At 42.4% G+C, this 17,591-nt stretch overlaps 1 protein-coding gene across 1 annotated transcript in view; it reads right to left on the bottom strand.

Annotated features, from left to right (window-relative positions):
- Positions 1-1,005: 1,005 nt before the first annotated feature.
- DIPK2B (divergent protein kinase domain 2B) overlaps positions 1,006-17,591 on the bottom strand; it is a 29,786-nt gene continuing 13,200 nt past the window's right edge. The window contains exons 3-5 of the mRNA XM_032800997.2: positions 10,070-10,243; positions 3,163-3,451; positions 1,006-1,947 (exon numbers count right to left, since the gene is read on the bottom strand). Coding sequence (XP_032656888.1) covers positions 1,607-1,947; positions 3,163-3,451; positions 10,070-10,243 — 804 coding nt within the window. The 3' untranslated portion in view covers positions 1,006-1,606. The remainder of the gene's footprint in view (positions 1,948-3,162; positions 3,452-10,069; positions 10,244-17,591) is intronic.

Raw genomic sequence — 17,591 nt, 5'->3', positions numbered from 1 at the left:
ATAGAAGAGGGCTGCACAATTGCTTTTACTGTATATTAAAACATTTCTGCTGTGATAACATCTAGGTCTACAGCTAAATTTGCCTTCAGATTATTTAAAAATATTTCCACTTCTTAAGAGTGAACGGTACACTTACTGTTTTGTGTCAGGAGTGATAATGGGAAAGCGAATTCACTGTCATGGATCTGATTTTCACAAGATCAGGCATGTAACTGAACATGCAAAAATGGGAGTATATTTCCATGTCTAATTTATGCCTATAATACCCTGTTTTAATCTACAGTCATAGTAATCTATACACACAATTGATGCTTGGAGCAGCTCACAAGCTGGGGGGTGGCAGCTTTGCAAGTGCCAGCTGGTGAAAACGTAGGCACATACGGGCTTAGGTGGCAGCTGGGTTTTGAGACCATCAGTGGTGCCGAAGTCAAGTGGATGTAGACACTTACTTATCTTTGGCCCCAACTCTATAATAATACTCCCTCGCCGTGCAGGAATGTTACGAGGGCAGTTAATCCTCTATCAACACAACTGCGAAGGTACAAATGCCTTGAGTTAAACCATAATTTCTAGGGAAAAGAGATTTTTCAATGCAAACATGAGGATTTAACTAAATGAAGATTTACTTGAAGCCAGATGGTGTCCGCCTTCAACAGAGTTGCAAGTGAAATACAAGTATTTTGACTGTTTTGAAAATTGTATTGGGATTGTATTGGGGGAAAAGTGAAAAATACACAATAGTTGAATCATATCTGAGGGCTTTTCTGTCTTAAAAAAAAAAGGGGGGGGATTTGTTAGAGGACTATGTTAATGCAAACCTAGGTGCCAGCAGCGTACTCACAGGGCAAGTCTTTGGTGTGCTCTGCAATTCATACCTGTGTAGTCTGCACTACGGTGCAGTATAGACACTGCCTTACATGCCAATTGCCATCTCTCAACCCAGGAGAGATTAAAAATTGTGCTATGCAATTGGGAGTTAAAGAAATGAACACATAAAAGAAAGGGGAGCTTTCAGCTCTTTAATGCTATCTATTGCTTCTTTTCATCCCATATAACATCAGATTAATTGGCAATCATAATAGTAACATCATGGTAGCAAACTGATCAGATAATTCAATTCAGAGAAGATCATTTTTATGGCATTAATATAGCCCCACAAAGACAGTCTTAAATGTTTCCATCCATCTCATATAATTTGTATAGTTTTTATCGGCAGAATCTGTGTTATCTGCCAGTATACGATTCCACCTAGTTGTGACCAAGATGGCTTAGTATTTAATTTTTCTTTATGCCTGCCATGGAAAATTCCTCTAAGACCAAAATACATTAATAAGATTTATTCATCTCTTAACTTGAGTCGTTCAAGAAATATTATAACACTTAAGTGAAGACTTCACATCATACCAAATACACCAATGTGATGTGTCTGAGCCAGATGGAAACAAACCCTGCATGTGTTGTGCTGTCTCTCTCTGGTATCATGCTAGGAAGCCAGGGCTTCTGTGAATCCTCCTTTCATCTCCACCCTGAAGCCTCTTCACTTTCTGTGAGAGCTGAGCTGTTTGCATACCACTCCACTCTTTCAGGAAGAGCTTTCTCTCAGCCGTTAGTATTTGTCACTGTATTTGCAGTCAGGGTAGCGGTAGGCAAAATGGGAATCGCAAGATTGCAAAGATTTCAAGAGCTCTATCAACTTTCCAGCGGAATCACTGACTTCCTGGTCTGCTCTGAAGCTGTCTGCACAGAGCCTTAGGAACCTGTCTATTTTCTCCTGAACAGGTTGGAGGAATTTTCCCTTTAGGAGCTTAGGCAGAAGCTCTTGACACACCATGATGAGGCTCTGCTTCTCTGTGACTGAATTGCAGGAGGGAAATGCAGACTGGCAGTCCGAAGCCAAACAGCTGAATATGTCTTTATACTCCTGTTGCCCATCAGTCAGCTGGAGACCTAATAAAGGCAATAAAAACATTTGTTAGAGATGTACAAATCTTTTATAGTCATACATGCTTCTCATTTTGGTAAGAAAATGTCATTTAAAATAGTGTATACCGATGTTAATAATAACCTAGGTTAATTTAGCACCTTTTGTCCCAAAGCACTTTGTAGGCAGTATGTATAGGGTCATTTTCCACACTTCTGAAATGCATATATGTCTCTGAAAAGTTGAGGTGAAAAGAACTCATTGCTACCCCGCAGTGTTTTATAGATGGAGGAGAAGAATAATGCATTCCATTAAAATAGCAGAGGAACTTGAGTACAACGTAAATACTGAGCTGAAACTTGAAGTTCCTATAGAAATTGCCGCAAGTACTTAAGGCCTCAATTTTTAATTTCATCCCAAACCAGTAAGACTCAACAAGATGTGATCTGATTGGAGCTGGACCAATAATGCGAAAGAGATAGAACTGAAGGTTTCACAAGAAGATTTTCACAAAATCAGTATAAATTTGTAACTACTTGAGAATTATTCAGATGACTGCATAAGCTGAATACATTTTTTTAAGTGTGGGGGGGGAAAAAGAAAAAAGTGAAATATGTTAAGTTTATTAGACGAATACTATTTGCCCAGCTCTGGTTTTGATAGTGTCTAACTTCACAGTTTGCCTGGTGAAAGGCAGAGCTTGAACTGAAGACAAACTGACAGAAAGGGGTTTTCCTTTGTTAATAATTCTAAAGTCAATGGGATAAAATGGCCTGGAAGGATCTAAGGGATTTGGCCAAATATTTAAAACTGAGATGGGCCTGTGAAGTTTCTGTCTGCAAATTAATTTTTTGTGACATCAGTTTTTAAAGAAAGAAGTGGAAGCTGTTGAATATTAGCATTCAAATATTGCTGTGTCGTCCACTGTCACTAGGCACAGATATTACCAGTGTGTAGCTGTGTAGTGCTACAAAAACTGTTACAATGCTCTTTAATGTAGTGGTAGTCACAGCACCATTTACAGTACCAGTGAAAGGTCTGTAATACAGAGCTAAGCACTGCAGGAGCTGGTTCTGTTTTTATTGGCAATAAATTTCTCCTCCTGAACTTTTAATTATCCAATTTACTGAGCAATTTTTGACGTTTTAAATAAAACTAGCATAGCAGGTGAAAGATGTTTTTTCTCCTGTCTTGCTAAATCCTCCTATGACAGATGCTTATTCAGAGATCATACTGAGTACCTTCCTGCTTGTCAATGATTCCCAATGTGCTGGCATCCCGGATGAACAGAAGCCCATTGCTAAAAATGCCAAATGTGCCAGCATCAACATTGACGAAATAAAAGAAATAGTTCATGTCATTGTTCCTCATGGAATTGACAATAGAGAGGAGCTGGAGAGCCAGATCTGCTGCCACCTCAGGGGGAGAGCTGTAGAACTCCTTTAAAGGTCTGGTGCTGGCAGTGACAATCAGCCGGCCACAGGACCCCAAATACTTTGGAAATGGCCATCCCTCCGCTTCTGGGAAAATCTGTGGGAAGAGAAGGAAAATAATGGATCTAGTCACTGTAAATTCTGAGGTGTGTATGCGGTGATGCACACATACAGAGTCTCCAGGAATATGCAGTAAAGTGTGTGTGTGTGTTCGTGCAGTGAGGTAGTCGCCCTGCTCCAGTTAGGAATGGGTTAAAAGCAGTCAAGGGAGGCTCTTTGGGGAGTCAGTCATAGGTGTGGTTGCACCAAATTAGAACACAGCTTGCCCTGATAAAAGGGCAGGCGGAGAGAGCGGGAGACGAGACTCTTGCTCCAGCTGCAGAACAGGGAGGACCAGGCTGCCTGGGAGACCAAGCAGAGTACCTGAGGCAGAGCAGAGCTGGGGAAAGGCAGGCAGAGCTGAGGAGCTCTGTCCTGGTGAGTCCCCAGGCTGAGGCCTTGCTAAAGGCCAGGGATGGTACTAGGGCTGCAGCGGAGCTGGCCTTACCATGAGGCAAACTGAGATGGCCACCTCAGGTGCCAGACTGTTAGGGGTGTGTGCGCCACTAGGATCCAGAATGTAGAAAATTGTCTGCTGCTGGTGCATATGTATTCTCTCTGCTCTAGATGCACAGGGACGGTGGAGTGCTGTACTGGAGGAAAGAGGACACAAGAGACATTAACAGACACGCAGGAGAAAAAGTGAGAGGGAATGACAGAAAGCAGCAGGAGCTGCAGGGAGAGAGAGGAGGAAGAGCCTCTTCTGTACCTGAAAAAAGTGTAGGTCAGAGAAGAATATGGTGGAGAAGCAAGAAACAGCTGCTGCTGAGTTTAGACCTTAAGTCTAGATGATCCAGGACTGTGGACCTACTTGGGCAGTAGCCTGAGGGACTTCCTTGTACGGTATGGGCCACAGCAAGTGAAAAACTTCATGTTCCCCAAAGACAATGAAAATAGAAATGTCCATCCAACACATTACTGGCGTGAAATCCCCAATGGTGACAAAGTGGAGAGGCCGTGGCTTATGTACTCAAAAACCCAGAATGCTGCCTACTGTTTTTGTTGCAAACTCTTCCAGTCTAATGTTCTAGCCACATTGGGTTTACAGGAACAAAGGACTGGAAAAATCTGGCTAGAAATCTGGCATACCATGAAAAGGCAGCAAATCACCAGAGAGCATTCCATAGATGGAAAAAGCTGGAGATGAGATTAAGGTTAAAAGCCACTGTAGATGATCAGCATCAAGAGAAGATTGGATCAGAGTCTCTTTATTGGCAAAATGTTCTGAAAAGGCTCATTGCCATTGTGAGAATGCTTGCTACCCAAAACCTAGCACTGCGTGGCATTTCAGATCAACTGTATGTGCCAAACAATGGAAAATTCCTTAAAACTGTGGAGTTGATGGCTGAGTTTGATGCTGTACTCCAGGAGCATCTAAGAGGAGTCACCACCCAAGAAATGTACACACACCACTACCTTGGAAAAACAATTCAAAATGAGATCATAGAGTTACTGGCAACAAAAGTCAAACAGAAGATTGTGGCAGATCTGAAGTCAGCAAGATATTACTCTGTTATTCTGGACTGCACACTTGACATCAGCCATATGGAACAAATTATTTTAATGCTGCATTTTGTAACAAAAACAGAACCTAGTGAAAATGTCCCTGCAATGGTGAGGGTCAAAGAGCATTTTCTAGAATTTATTGACATTGATGATATTACAGGAGCTGGTACTACAAATGTGCTTCTTAAAAAGCTGGAAGATATGGGAATTGCGATAGCTGACACAAGAGGTCAGGGCTATGATAATGGTGCCAACATGAGAGGAAAGAACAGCAGAGTGCAGACAGAGATCTAAGAGTTAAACCCTCAAGCTTTTTTTGTCCCATGCAGTTCTCATTCATTTAATTTGGTGGTCAGTGATGCAGCATCACCCTCTAGTGAGGCTGCTGATTTTTTTAAATATAATTCAAAGCATCTATGTATTTTTCTCTGCATCAACTCATTGATTGCAAATTTTGAAGCAACATCTGGGAACATCCTCTCTGACACTGAAACCACTGAGTGCCACACGATGGGAAAGTTGAGTGGAGGTGATAAAGCCTATCAAACACCAAAATGGGAAGTTAGATGATGCCATAGTTGCCATTATAGAGGATAATGCTATGACAAGAACTTTTCGTGGGAGAACAGTGGCATAGGGAAATGGAATCACCAGAAACATACATAACTTCAGATTTCTGTGTGGCTTAGTGTTGTGGCATGACATACTGTTTGAAATAAATTTTGTAAGCAAGAGACTCCAAGGTGTTAATCTTGATATATGTGGAGCAGTGGAACAACTGGACAAAGCAAAGTCATCTACAGTCTTACTGGTCAGATGAGGGATTTCAAAACGTTCTGAAGAGTGCACAGAAGTTGGCAGAGGAACTTCACACTGAAGCAATTTTCCCACCCATTCAAGAATACAAGAGTCACTGAAGAAGAAGACATTTTGATTACGAGGCAAGGCATAATCCCATAAGAGACCCCAAACAACAATTCAAAGTCGAATTCTTTAACCAGGTGCTAGATTGTTCAATACAGTCAGCTGAAGAAAGTTTCATGCAGCTCAAGGAACACAGCAGTATATTTGGAATGTTGTGTGATATTCCAAAACTCCTCACTATACCTGAAGACGACCTACACCAACAATGCAGGGCACTAGAGACAGTGTTGACATATGATGACGTGTGATATTGAGGCGAGTGATTTAGGTGATGAACTGAAAGCCCTTTCAAGATACATTTCAGCAGGATCAACTCCAAAGGCTGTTCTGGAATATATGTGCACAAATAAGACGACCACTCTCTTTCCAAATGCTTTTGTTGCTCTGCGCATATTTCTAACACTTCCTGTAATAGTTGCCAGTGCAGACCGCAGCTTCTCCAAGCTGAAGTTAATAAAAACACATTTTTACATTCCACAATGACACAGGAGAGGCTGGTCGGCCTTGCAACCATCTCAATAGAGCATGAGCTGGCTCAGACTGTGGACCTTGAGGAAGCAGTTCAAATCTTGGCAACCAAGAAGGCATGGAAAGCACCACTTTGAGTATTCAAACAGATTAAAATGCCAGTGTTTACTATGCAGACAAGAAAAGTTACATTTGCTGTTCAGGCGTTTGAAAGTTAAGTGTTACTTAAATTTTTGAACAAGGCATTTTAAGTTGTTAATTCTCTTTTATTGGGGTAGGTAGCAGAGCATTACCATGAGAGGAGTAGAACAGGAAGAAGACAGAATTGAGACCTTTCAAAGTTTTGCCCCAAGCGAGGGGACATGGGGGCATCATTTGAGCTGCCTGCCTCAGGTGCCAAAATGTTGTGGGCCAGCCCTGGGCTGCAGGGAGGCAGCTGGGGCTAGAAAGGCAGCAGGTCCAACCCCCCTTGCTGATGATGAGTGGCCACTTCAGACTGCAGTTTGCCCCTGAGTGATGGGGCTAGATGAGGACTGGCAGTGGGTCACTGAGGCAAGGTGGGCTTAGGGGATTGGGGTTCCTTGGAGAGGGGAGACCCAGAGTGTGGGAGCATTGCTGTGGGGCAGCACCCCAAAGTAAAGGGGCATCAGGGTCCAGGAGGGACATGGGGCCTGAAGTGCTATAAGTGGGTGGAGATCAGGGAGAAGCAGGCACTAGTAGGAAGACGCCGGTTAGCAGAAGGTGCTGGAACTGAGTGAATTTCCAGATGACCAGCAGGAAGCCCTGTGGTGGTGAGTGCCCGCCGTGCTACAGTGTGTGAGAGAGAGGGAGAGAGTTTGTATGGTTTCAGGTGACTGGTGTGGCATGGAGAGGCCAGCGAATGGAAATTGAAGTGTTTTTGGGTGGTGCACTGTCTTTTGCTAAATTAGCAGCCTCTGCTGTGAGGGCTCTGATTGCATTAAAGGATTATTGGATTCTTTAAGAAATTGTATTCTAAACTCATGATTTTTATCAGGAATCTTGCAATTTGGGGGCGTTTCTTAAAGCCCCTAACTGGTGGGATTGTGTTATTACCTGAAAGTTGACTGACTTGTATTTTTTTAGAAAAGAAATTTCTAGCTCTGATGGCAGCAATGAAATATCTCAAGACAACTAAAAATAACCCCACATTTATTATTATTAAATATCTCATAAATGTGAAGCCAGTGTAATGTTTGGTGGGGGAGGGGCGTGATTCCATATTATTGAACACTTGAGATTGACAGTACTGTGGTCTCATCATAGTGTTGCCAAGTTTTGTTATAATTGGTGTTTCTTCTTAAAACACCAGCTCCTGGAGTCACGGGAATAGGTGAGGGCCTTGGCTGTCACTTTTTTAAAATAGTTCCTAGTGCTCATGGTTTAATAGAAAAGCATGAAAATATGACTCCAGTGCACTTTAAAGACTAAACACTGAGACGCAAATAAGAACCCAAAATGTATTATTTTTTTAATCATGATTTTTGGGGCCTGTCTAATGATTTTTGAACATGTGGCATTTGGATGGCAATACCAGATATATGTCTGATGCTACAATATATAGTCAGCACGCGTGTGCATGTACACACATACAATGCTCCTGAGATAAAGAGCAATTGCAGCACTATTTGATAAACGGCGGAAGCCTACAATATATTTATCATGTGCCTTTGGCCATATTACTTCACCTCTGCCTGCTAATCCATCTTCTACCCCCAAGACAACTTCCACCATTCCAAAGCCCTGAGCTGTTTCAAACAACTGCTCTTGTTCTTTGAAATCAATCTGCTGCTGTTTTCGGTTTTTCATCCCCCAGTGTGGAGTTACTCTTCTAAAATTACCTGGAACTGAGGCCCAGGGATGGGCTTGGACCAACTGCAATTTTTTTTGTGTCATGAATGTAAAGTCTGAGATCTCATGACCCAGAAGTTTTATACCATTAGGAAAGGGAAACTCAGAACTCTCTGGAAAGGCCAAGATAATGATATACTTTAAAGTCATGACATTTTTAGGCATAGAAAAGCTATTTTTAGGTTATTTTTGGGTGGCTTGTGCTGAGCCCCATGCTGTTGGAGCTGTGGTAATTCAGGTAAGGTGTGGGGAGAGGCAGAAATAGTTAACATTTTTCACAGATTTTCTAAACCTTTTATAAAATACTTTCCTGTAGCATCCCCAGAATACATGGCTATGTGATATAGCTTAAAGATTCTGTCTGCATTCATGAGGCTGGACTTGTCTCTCACAAGCAATGCAGTTATCATACCACATCACATCAAGAGGGAATCTTTCTTTCTTAACCTCAAAAACCCAAAGGTTTTGGTTAGATTATTACTTTTCAAAAGTAACTTTCTTTTAGGCTCCCTAATGCATTTTGAAACAGGCACTGCAGAGACAGAACTTCTACTTTTGATTAAACAGACGTCCTGGTATGCCAGTTCTGTGTTCCTGAACTTTATTAAAGGCTGCTGTTCCCTTTTCTGGAAAGACATTTAGGAAATGAAATCTATCCAGAAAGATTTAATTTTTCTTTTTGTAAAGTGATTTTTTTAGCTACTAAATTTTGAAGTGGACTAATGAGCCTTGTCGAGATAAAAGCTTACCCTAAATGCTCCCTAGTGTACACCATGATAGTGACCTGCAGGCTGAGGTAAGCAGATCTCCATGATGACATAAGCAAAGTTTGCTGAGAATGTCAGAGATGATCTGAACATACACCACTGGCAGAGTGAAGAATAAGACAAGTGTCTTTGTGAGTGACCAGGAGCCAGATTTCAGAAGAACTTGACACCCACTCAACAGCCCCCAGGTAGTGGCAGAGTTGCAAAACTGCCCAATATCTGCCACCTCCCACTGAGAGCAGTAGGAGCAGATGGGAACCGAGCATATTTGAAAGTCTGGTCCTGGAAATCAGCATCAAACCTGCAGTCTACCCAGATTTTAGAGGTCACTTCTGGGCATGAGTGAGAGTGTGGGACAATGCTGGGAAAGTGTTTGGATCTGAGACAACTGACAAGGATGGGGAGTCAAAAAATAGCCTGTCATGGGAAGGGTGCTGTAGGAAAAGGGACAATATAGGGGTTGATATGAGTTGGCCATGAGGAGTAGGAAAGAAGTGGACAGTGCTGTGGAGGGGGATCAGAGGTTCTCTCTGAAATGGCTTTTAGGAAGAGGAAAGAGGATGATGCTAATCCAAATGTAGCACTCAATTTTGATTGAGTCCTACTGTGTCTGATGTATGTAAAACATGAATATTAATGCAGTATTAAGGCTGAGGAATCACATAGCAGGAATCAACCATAACTCTGACCCCTTGCACTAATCCATTAGTCTGGGTCTCTCTGTTTAGATGATCAATTATTTGGGATTTAATGCAATATATTAACAATACAAATGGAACATGACCTCTATTTTGTTGTTTCCTTGCATTCCAATCCACACAGGTTCTGATTTTAGAGGTGTTGAGCCACTGCAGCTTTATCTACCTTCAAAGGGAGTTTCAAGTGCTCTGCACTTATACAAATCAGGCCCAGATTCTTCGGAGTTGACTTAATTTTTTTGCTTCAGTGAGGTACAAGGAACAGTGGCAGTCCATAAAGCTTAGCATGATAGTGAAAGAACCTGCTGGATGTCCTGAGCAACTGGAGAACATCATACTTGAGATTGGTTTCAGGATATTTCACCATAGGGAGAGGCACCATACCTGTAACAGGATGGGATGTGCATTCACTGACAGTGTGTAGAGGAGACGTAGTTTGTCCCGGTCTGTGAGGTGATCCATGTAGATACTGCCAGCATCTGGCACCTCAGCATAGCGGCGCACTATTCTGTCTAAGAGCCGCTGTGAGGGACAGCGCAGCATTGGACTAGGTAACCCCTGGGAGGAAAGAACAAAGAATGACTATACTTGGCAGCTCTAAGAGTTCATAATATTTCAGCCTAGTAGGATCTGCTCTATATGCTATTTGAGAACTCTGCCAGCAGGTTTGTACCAGATCCCCCTTACAGCTACCTTTATAACAGATTCCTCTCAATTACTGTTAGAAATGTGGAGCAGTTTAGGGATATTTTACAGTAGACTCTTCTTTAAACACTGAACTATCTTGGCTACAGTCCCATGTTTTAGACTTTCTCTAAGCTATGTATTCATAAAGGTATCTCAAAACGGCACACAGTTTCTGAAAAATCCAATCCAACCTGGAGGTATCACTCCTGTCTGCCTCTGTGTCAGTATATTGAACTAATTTTGCTTTTAGGGTCTGTGTCCCTCTGTGCAAATCTCTGTAGTGAGTGTTGTTCATTCACTGGTATTCTCCATCTTTCTGGAGCCCACTTCTCTTTCTGATAAGGTTTACACATAGGTTGAAATAATTTGCTTGCATTTTTTATAGGTTTAATGTCTTGCTTATACTTGCAGATACCGGCAACAAATATTCTTAGGTTTATGGATTCATCACATGGTAAGCTGCATTTTCTATATTTGAATATCTGAGTTATAAACTACCTAAAAATCTGCAGCTGGTATAAATGGCAATGTTTATTTACGCTGATGTACTTTGACATAGCTTCATTTTTAAAAGACATCACTTTACTTTGTCAGTTATGGAGAAACGACACGGAGAATTAACTCTGACAGTGTCTAAATGTTACAAGTCCTCTTATAGTTCTCTCTTTCAGAACAGCATTAGTAAGAAGATATTTATTCTTTGTCTAACACAAAATTAAGCAGAAAAATGGCAATTCTGTCTTACAGTTCTCTTAGATATGTTATTGCTGACTTCGAGTCACTTTTCCTTTGGAAGAGGAGTGAGGGGGAAAAAAGAGTCAAGTAGAATTATGTTAAATGGTTGATAAGTGGTGACAAAGTTCTCTTGCAGCTGAGTGTATGCAAATATTTGCAGCCAAAGTTAGAAATCCATGCTGCCTGCAGAAGTTTGTAATGCAAACATTGAGACCCATAACTACATGCTGTAGGAGCAAAAATGGTGATACTTTAAAGAGATAAAAAAAATGTAACTTCCAACTTCATAGCTCATCCTATTATACGAACTTGGCCAGGTGATCAAGACTGTTCACTTCCCATGGAATTATTTTTGGGATTTCCTAATTAAAACTGTGACTGGCACTTTTTCCAGTACAAAGATCAGAATCCTATAGCTGTCTCATTTACACCACTCAGGAGGGAGCAGATAAGCGAACCTGAAATATAGGTCAGTATGAACATGCAGGAGTATCCAATGTATGTTTGTCATTAATTTGGGAGCCAGAACACACCCACTTGAGTTAAATGATCTTCAGACTGTGCTCATTCATACTTTCTGACTTGAGGCCAGTGCTATTTATGGCATGGAAACAGAATGAACAAGAGTGAGGCTGGAAGCTGAATAGGTGAAATCCCTGTTTCCCACATTTATATCAACAATTAATACAATTTCTTTATGTTTTACTTACTTACCAAAGACCTCGGTCCAGCAAAGCACTATTCAGGTAAATAGGCTTCATTAGCTTCAATAGGTGTACCAACATGCTTAAAGTTTAGCACATCTTAAGTGCTTCACTGGAGTGGGGTCAACATTTTTAGGGGGAAAGAACAGTGCCATCTCTGCTGCTGAAAAGAAAGCCAATTAAAAAATTTAAATCTAAAGTTGTAAAATTGTCAGACAAAATCCACTGACTGGACACACACCTGAAGATCTTGCAATTCAAAGCACTAGAGATAATTGGTTTATGTACAGAATGTCTTAAGTCCCTTGCAATGTCTTCTCACCCTAGAAACTAAGGCTAGGTCTACACGGGGGGCGGGGGGCAGTGTTGACCTAAGATACGCAAAGCTGAAGTTGCGTATCTTAGGTTGATTTATCTGGCCATGAGGATGGTGGTGAGTCAACCACTGCTGCTCCCCCATCGACTCTGCTTCCACCTCTTGCCGCGGTGGAGTTTCGGAGTCAATGGCAGAGCGATCGAGGATCGATTTTATCGTGTCTACTGTAGACACGATAAATCAGTCCCTGATAGATTGATCACTACCCACCCATCCAGCGGGTAGTGTAGATGTACCCTAAGGCTACATCTACACTACAGCCTATGTCAGCGTAACTTATGGTGCTCAAGATGTGAAAAACCACCTCTCTGAGCGACCTAAGTTATGCTGACATAAGCATTCCTGTGCACAGCGGTATGTAGGCAGGAGAGCTTCTTCCGCTGCCATAGCTTGTGCTGCGTGTGGAGGTGGTTTTATTATGCCGATAGGAGAGCTCTCTCCTGTCGGCACAGAGCGTCTACACGAGATGCACTGCAGTGGCGCAGCTATATCGCTGTACATAAAGCCTTAGACATGCCAAGTCATCTGACAGCATGTTTTGGTGCTGAGTCGCAGTGCTTGGTTTGGTTTTTTAAAAAAAAAATCCCACGTTTGTGTCTAATAAGGGACTGACCCAGTTATATCAACTTTCCTAGTCCATGACATGCAGCTGAATACAAACTGGTGTGTGTGTGTGTGCGCTTATTTGTGCAAACAGACACAGAAGTGACCTCTGCAACACAACTGTCCTGTCTTTATACCGTCACAATCACAAAGTGCTACCAAACAGTCAAGGAAGGGATAAACTCAATCCGGAATCACTGCCATCTGCCGTTCATACTAAGGATTGACTGCTATGTGTATTATGTGAATTAATACCATTAGAAATTAATCCAGGCTGCAAAAAATTTGAATCTGGATTTCAGACCACCCACAGGTTCTGAGTGTTTGAATCTGAGACTTTGGTGCAGCCCATGGTGGAGATAGAGGACTACTGCAAAAATCAGGATCTTGTTCCAGCTTCAGATTCCAGCATTATCCTTCTCCACTTAAAGTTCAGGTCTGTTCACACCTGGAGGTTTGGTTCAGGCTGTCATAAACAGATAGCTAAGGGTTAATGTTTCTTTTACCTGTAAAGGGTTAACAAAGGGAACCAAACACCTGACCAGAGGACCAATCAGGAAACTGGATTTTTAAAAGTCGGGAGGGAATTTTTGGGTGTCTGAGTTCTTTGTCTGTCTCTCGGGCTAGAGGGCTTCTTTCTAACATTCAAGCTTCTAATTCAGTTTCAAAAGTTATGAGTAAAAGTAGCAAAACAATAGCTTTTATTATTTTGTTTTTGTATTACAGTGTTGTTAGTTGCTGGAAGTTTAAATTGTATCTTCTTTGAATAAGGGCTGTTTATTCATATTTTCTTTAATAGTAGCCCTGTGTATGTCAACTAATCAGAAATCCATATGTTCATGTGGTTTTTGTCCTTTCTTTTTAATATAAACTTTCTCTTTTAAGACTTGTTGAGTTTTTCTCTCTGGGTAGGCTGAGAACGGAGGGAGGGAATTCCTTCTGTGTTAGATCTACTGGAGGTTGGAAAGCTTGGCAACACCAGGGAAATGATGGAGGGGGAAGAGAGAGAAATCTTTCTGTTTCCTCTGTATTTGGGGTTATGTCTCTTTGTGGAATAGAGGAGAACATGCTCTTGTATTGTGATCGTTAAAGAGGTTGCATCAGTACTCTCAGTTAGCCGCAGAGAGGAAAGTCTGAGTGGGGAGAGAGAGGGGGAAGGGAAGTGGGTTATTTCCCTTTGTGGTTGGACTCAGAGTCTCTGAGTCTTGGGGTCCCTCCAGGAAGGTTTTGGGGAGACCAGAAGGAGCCAAAAACCTGGAATTTTTGGATGGTGGCAGCGAGATCAAATCTGAGCTGGTAATTAAGCTTAGAGGGGTTCATGCTAGTTTCTCAGGTTATGAACGCTAAGGTTCAAATCGGAGTAGGAAAGCTACGACACAGGCACATCTCTAGTAACAAGGCAATAAATAAAAAAGAGTTTGGTCTGGGATATGGCTACGGATCAAAAATACTTTCCTACCAAGGACTAGGCGTTAGATGAATGAACCACTTGCTGACATTTAATGAGCAAAGTGAGGCTTTAAAGGTTGCTCCTTGGGCCAGATACCCAAAGATGATGGTTATGTGGTGGAAGCTGGACTATCAGGCTGATTAACAGCTTCACATTATAATTTATATGTGCAAAATCAGCAAGTTAAAAAACATGAGGGGTTTTTCTTGTACCTTGATATTGTTCACAACTTTGTGCCTTAAGCCTTTTCTTTGCTGTTCTTGGTTGTTAGAATTAGAAATTTGCCCTGCAGGAGATCTCTGCTGAAACTCGTCTACTTTTTTATTGTTCACCTCACACCGAAAAAACCAAGCAGCACATGATCTGAACTCTGACGCTGCAAGTGATGAACTCTGGAGCTTGAAACAGACAAAACAGCATGTTGCTATTACTATTGTACCGGCTAATACGTGCAATCCAGTGCTGCACACAAACACAGAGTTAAATCAGGATTGTCTCTGAGGCAAGCAAAGTTTCAGTACTGATGCATTTGTAGCTTGCAATAAAGATTTTCACTGTGGCAGATGAAATAATCATTGTGGCAGGCAGCCCAATTGATAGTTGGGTCAGGCAGGGCAGTCAGTGAAAAGTGAAAAATATTATTTCATGGTCTGTCATTTTGATTCAAGTATGTTAAGGTTTGTCATAATTTTATGTTCTATAAAAGAAAATTACTTAAGCCCAGTAGCTTCTGTCAGATCTCGTATATATCCAAAGCTACAGGGAGGCTGGTGCAGCCACCAGCTTAGTGACCATAGTTTGATGGGGAATACTGCTACCTTGACTACATCAATAGAACCCTGAGCGTTACCAAAAATGCCAATCACTGAATAGTTCTTGTGTTAAGTGTTTGCAGTCGTTTATCATCTCACGAAACAAAGCATTCACCCTGACATTAATTTGTACTGCAAATATCATACCACTGAAATCACAGCTCAGAGGGGACACCTCTGGAGCTCTTGCTGTTTAAATCTCAGGAGGGGTATCTGAGAGATCTCCAACCTCCTGCAGCTGAACAGGTCAGAGAAATGCACAGAAAACCCATCATCCAGAAATCTAAACCAGAAAACCTGGCTCTGAATTTCAAATACCTCACATTTCAGGGATGTTTGGTTCAGCCCATTATAAAGAGTGGTCATTAGTAAAATTTGGATCCACATTTGGCTTTTAGGGGAGGTATTTACAATCTGGGGTATTGGTTTGGGCCCACCTTTACTGAGAATGAAAAGTGAGGGGAAAACAACTGCACTTCTAAAGGAGACCAAGTTTATATTCCATTCAAATCAAGTGATGTCAGTTTATGCTAGTCTGCTTCATTTTCAGGTTCAAAGACCCATGCAGCTGTGAAAGCTGCAATCCTAGACCAGTGTGTGAGGCGTGTTTTGTTGATTGCAGAGCACCATGCCCTGCTTTGACTGACAGGACCAGAAAGGATTGAAAACTTGCTGAAATTTGCTCAGTGAGTTTGTTCTTGAGTTTGAATGATGCCCTGGCCTTGGCTCCAGCAAATTGGCTCTCGGGCACGAGGGAGCCTACGTAAGTTCAGCATTCTTAGATGTGCACAGAGAAAATTCTAGACTGTAGGAGGAAGTAGGCTGCAATGCCAGGGGGTGCGCAAACAGAATTCACCTTGTGTTGGGATTTTGTTTCATGTGACGTGTGTTTGTGACACAGTCCAGCCCAAATGAAACAGGGTTTCAGAGAAACTGAGGAAGTGTAGGAGGAGCGAGGAGGCTTTATGTAGTGGCAAGAGCCTTTGATAAGACAGGGACCCCAGGGAGAGGAATAGGAGTTGAATAATTAAACATCTGTCTAGCAGATCTCAGGAAGAATTTCTCCATTTTGAAACATACAGGTTTCCTGAGTTCAGTAGATAGATATTTTAAGCCCTTCAGTTTGTTTGACCATTGATTTAAAGTAATTCTGCCCCACTCTCATAACAATGTCCAATTTTATATACAGCCTCTCATGAAACTTGCTCACCAGATGGGTTCACCAGCTTGCACTGCTATACTGTTGGGTTTCCCACCTCAGCACCAGCAAAACACTCCACACTGTCATCTTGTGGAGAGAGACTGCGTTAATGCATGTGGGAAACCATTCGCGACAGGATTTCAAAAGAGACATTCATGTAATGCAGCTGATGAGAAAACGTGAATCTTAGATAAGGAATCTTTTTTGAACATTTGCTGTAACCCCCAGTTGCCTTTCCTTCTCCTCTTTTATACGACTGTTAGATGAAGTACAATATATCTTCCAAAAAGTGTGTAGCCTTTTCCCAAAGACATGTTCTGTTCTGTCCCAGGTTTATTTCATCTTCCAGCTCAAATGTGGTCATTTTTCTAGCTGCTGGCTCTGAGAGTCACACTGGGCTCCTTCTACCTTGTTGCCAGTAATAAAGGTTCTGCTCAGCCAATTAGCCCCACAGTGACACCTGGGTAACTCTTGTGCTGTCAGTGGTTTGCACAGGTGCCCCTTATCGCAATTTAGTCAACAACCCTGTTACTGATGATGCCTATGGATTTGCAGCTCACTCCATCTCAGCTGTGCTTGCTCTGCAGACTAGCAGGAGTAACAAGCAGCAGAAACTCCTTATTGCTAGGAGTCAACAGAGCTGAGTGAATGTGCCCAGGGAGCGGATCTGGTGGGTTACAGGCTGACATTTTTATGAAGTTCCTTTTCAAAGCAGATCCCCACTTTAGAGAGTGACCCTTTCTAGCACAAACACTCAGCTGACTGATCTTCCTTCCATCCCAGTCACAACCCTCTCCTTTCCCTCCTTTTTTAGCAGTCACTACAACCCTTTGCTCACAGGGTGAGGGGTGTCAGTCTCTTGTCTGAAAGCCGTCTTCAGCAAAAGGCAGCACCCTGCCCCTTGGCCGGAGTGGGAACGGCGCCTTCCTCACACACTCTGCAGCAGGTGCTCAGAGCTCAGTGCTTCTCCAGAGCTGGTTTGTTTAAAACCGGCTCCTGCCTTTTCTGCTTCCTGGTTATCAGCTTGCACCATATGCCTTTTATCTCTCTCATCTTCTCCTCCCTCTCCCTAGTGGCAGTAACCACTGGCGGCTTCCCTGAAGCTGTGACTGACACACCTGTCTCTCCTTGCTTACCCTGTGACATTTAAGGATTCCAATAAAAAGGCCAGCGAACTTCCTCTTGCATGACACATGTTGCTATTGATGGCCTAGAGATTAAGAAATAGGAATCCTAGTCCGGTGCCCCTGGGCTACTTCCAGGCCTGCGGAGTGAGTCCTGCAGTGCCCCGGAGTTAGGATGCATGTGCTCTCCCTCCGAGGGAATCCTGGGTCCCCC

Source organism: Chelonoidis abingdonii, chromosome 1 (genome assembly GCF_003597395.2).
Source record: "Chelonoidis abingdonii isolate Lonesome George chromosome 1, CheloAbing_2.0, whole genome shotgun sequence".
In the NCBI taxonomy this organism is placed as follows: domain Eukaryota; kingdom Metazoa; phylum Chordata; order Testudines; family Testudinidae; genus Chelonoidis; species Chelonoidis abingdonii.
This window is presented reverse-complemented; position numbering and strand designations above follow the sequence as displayed.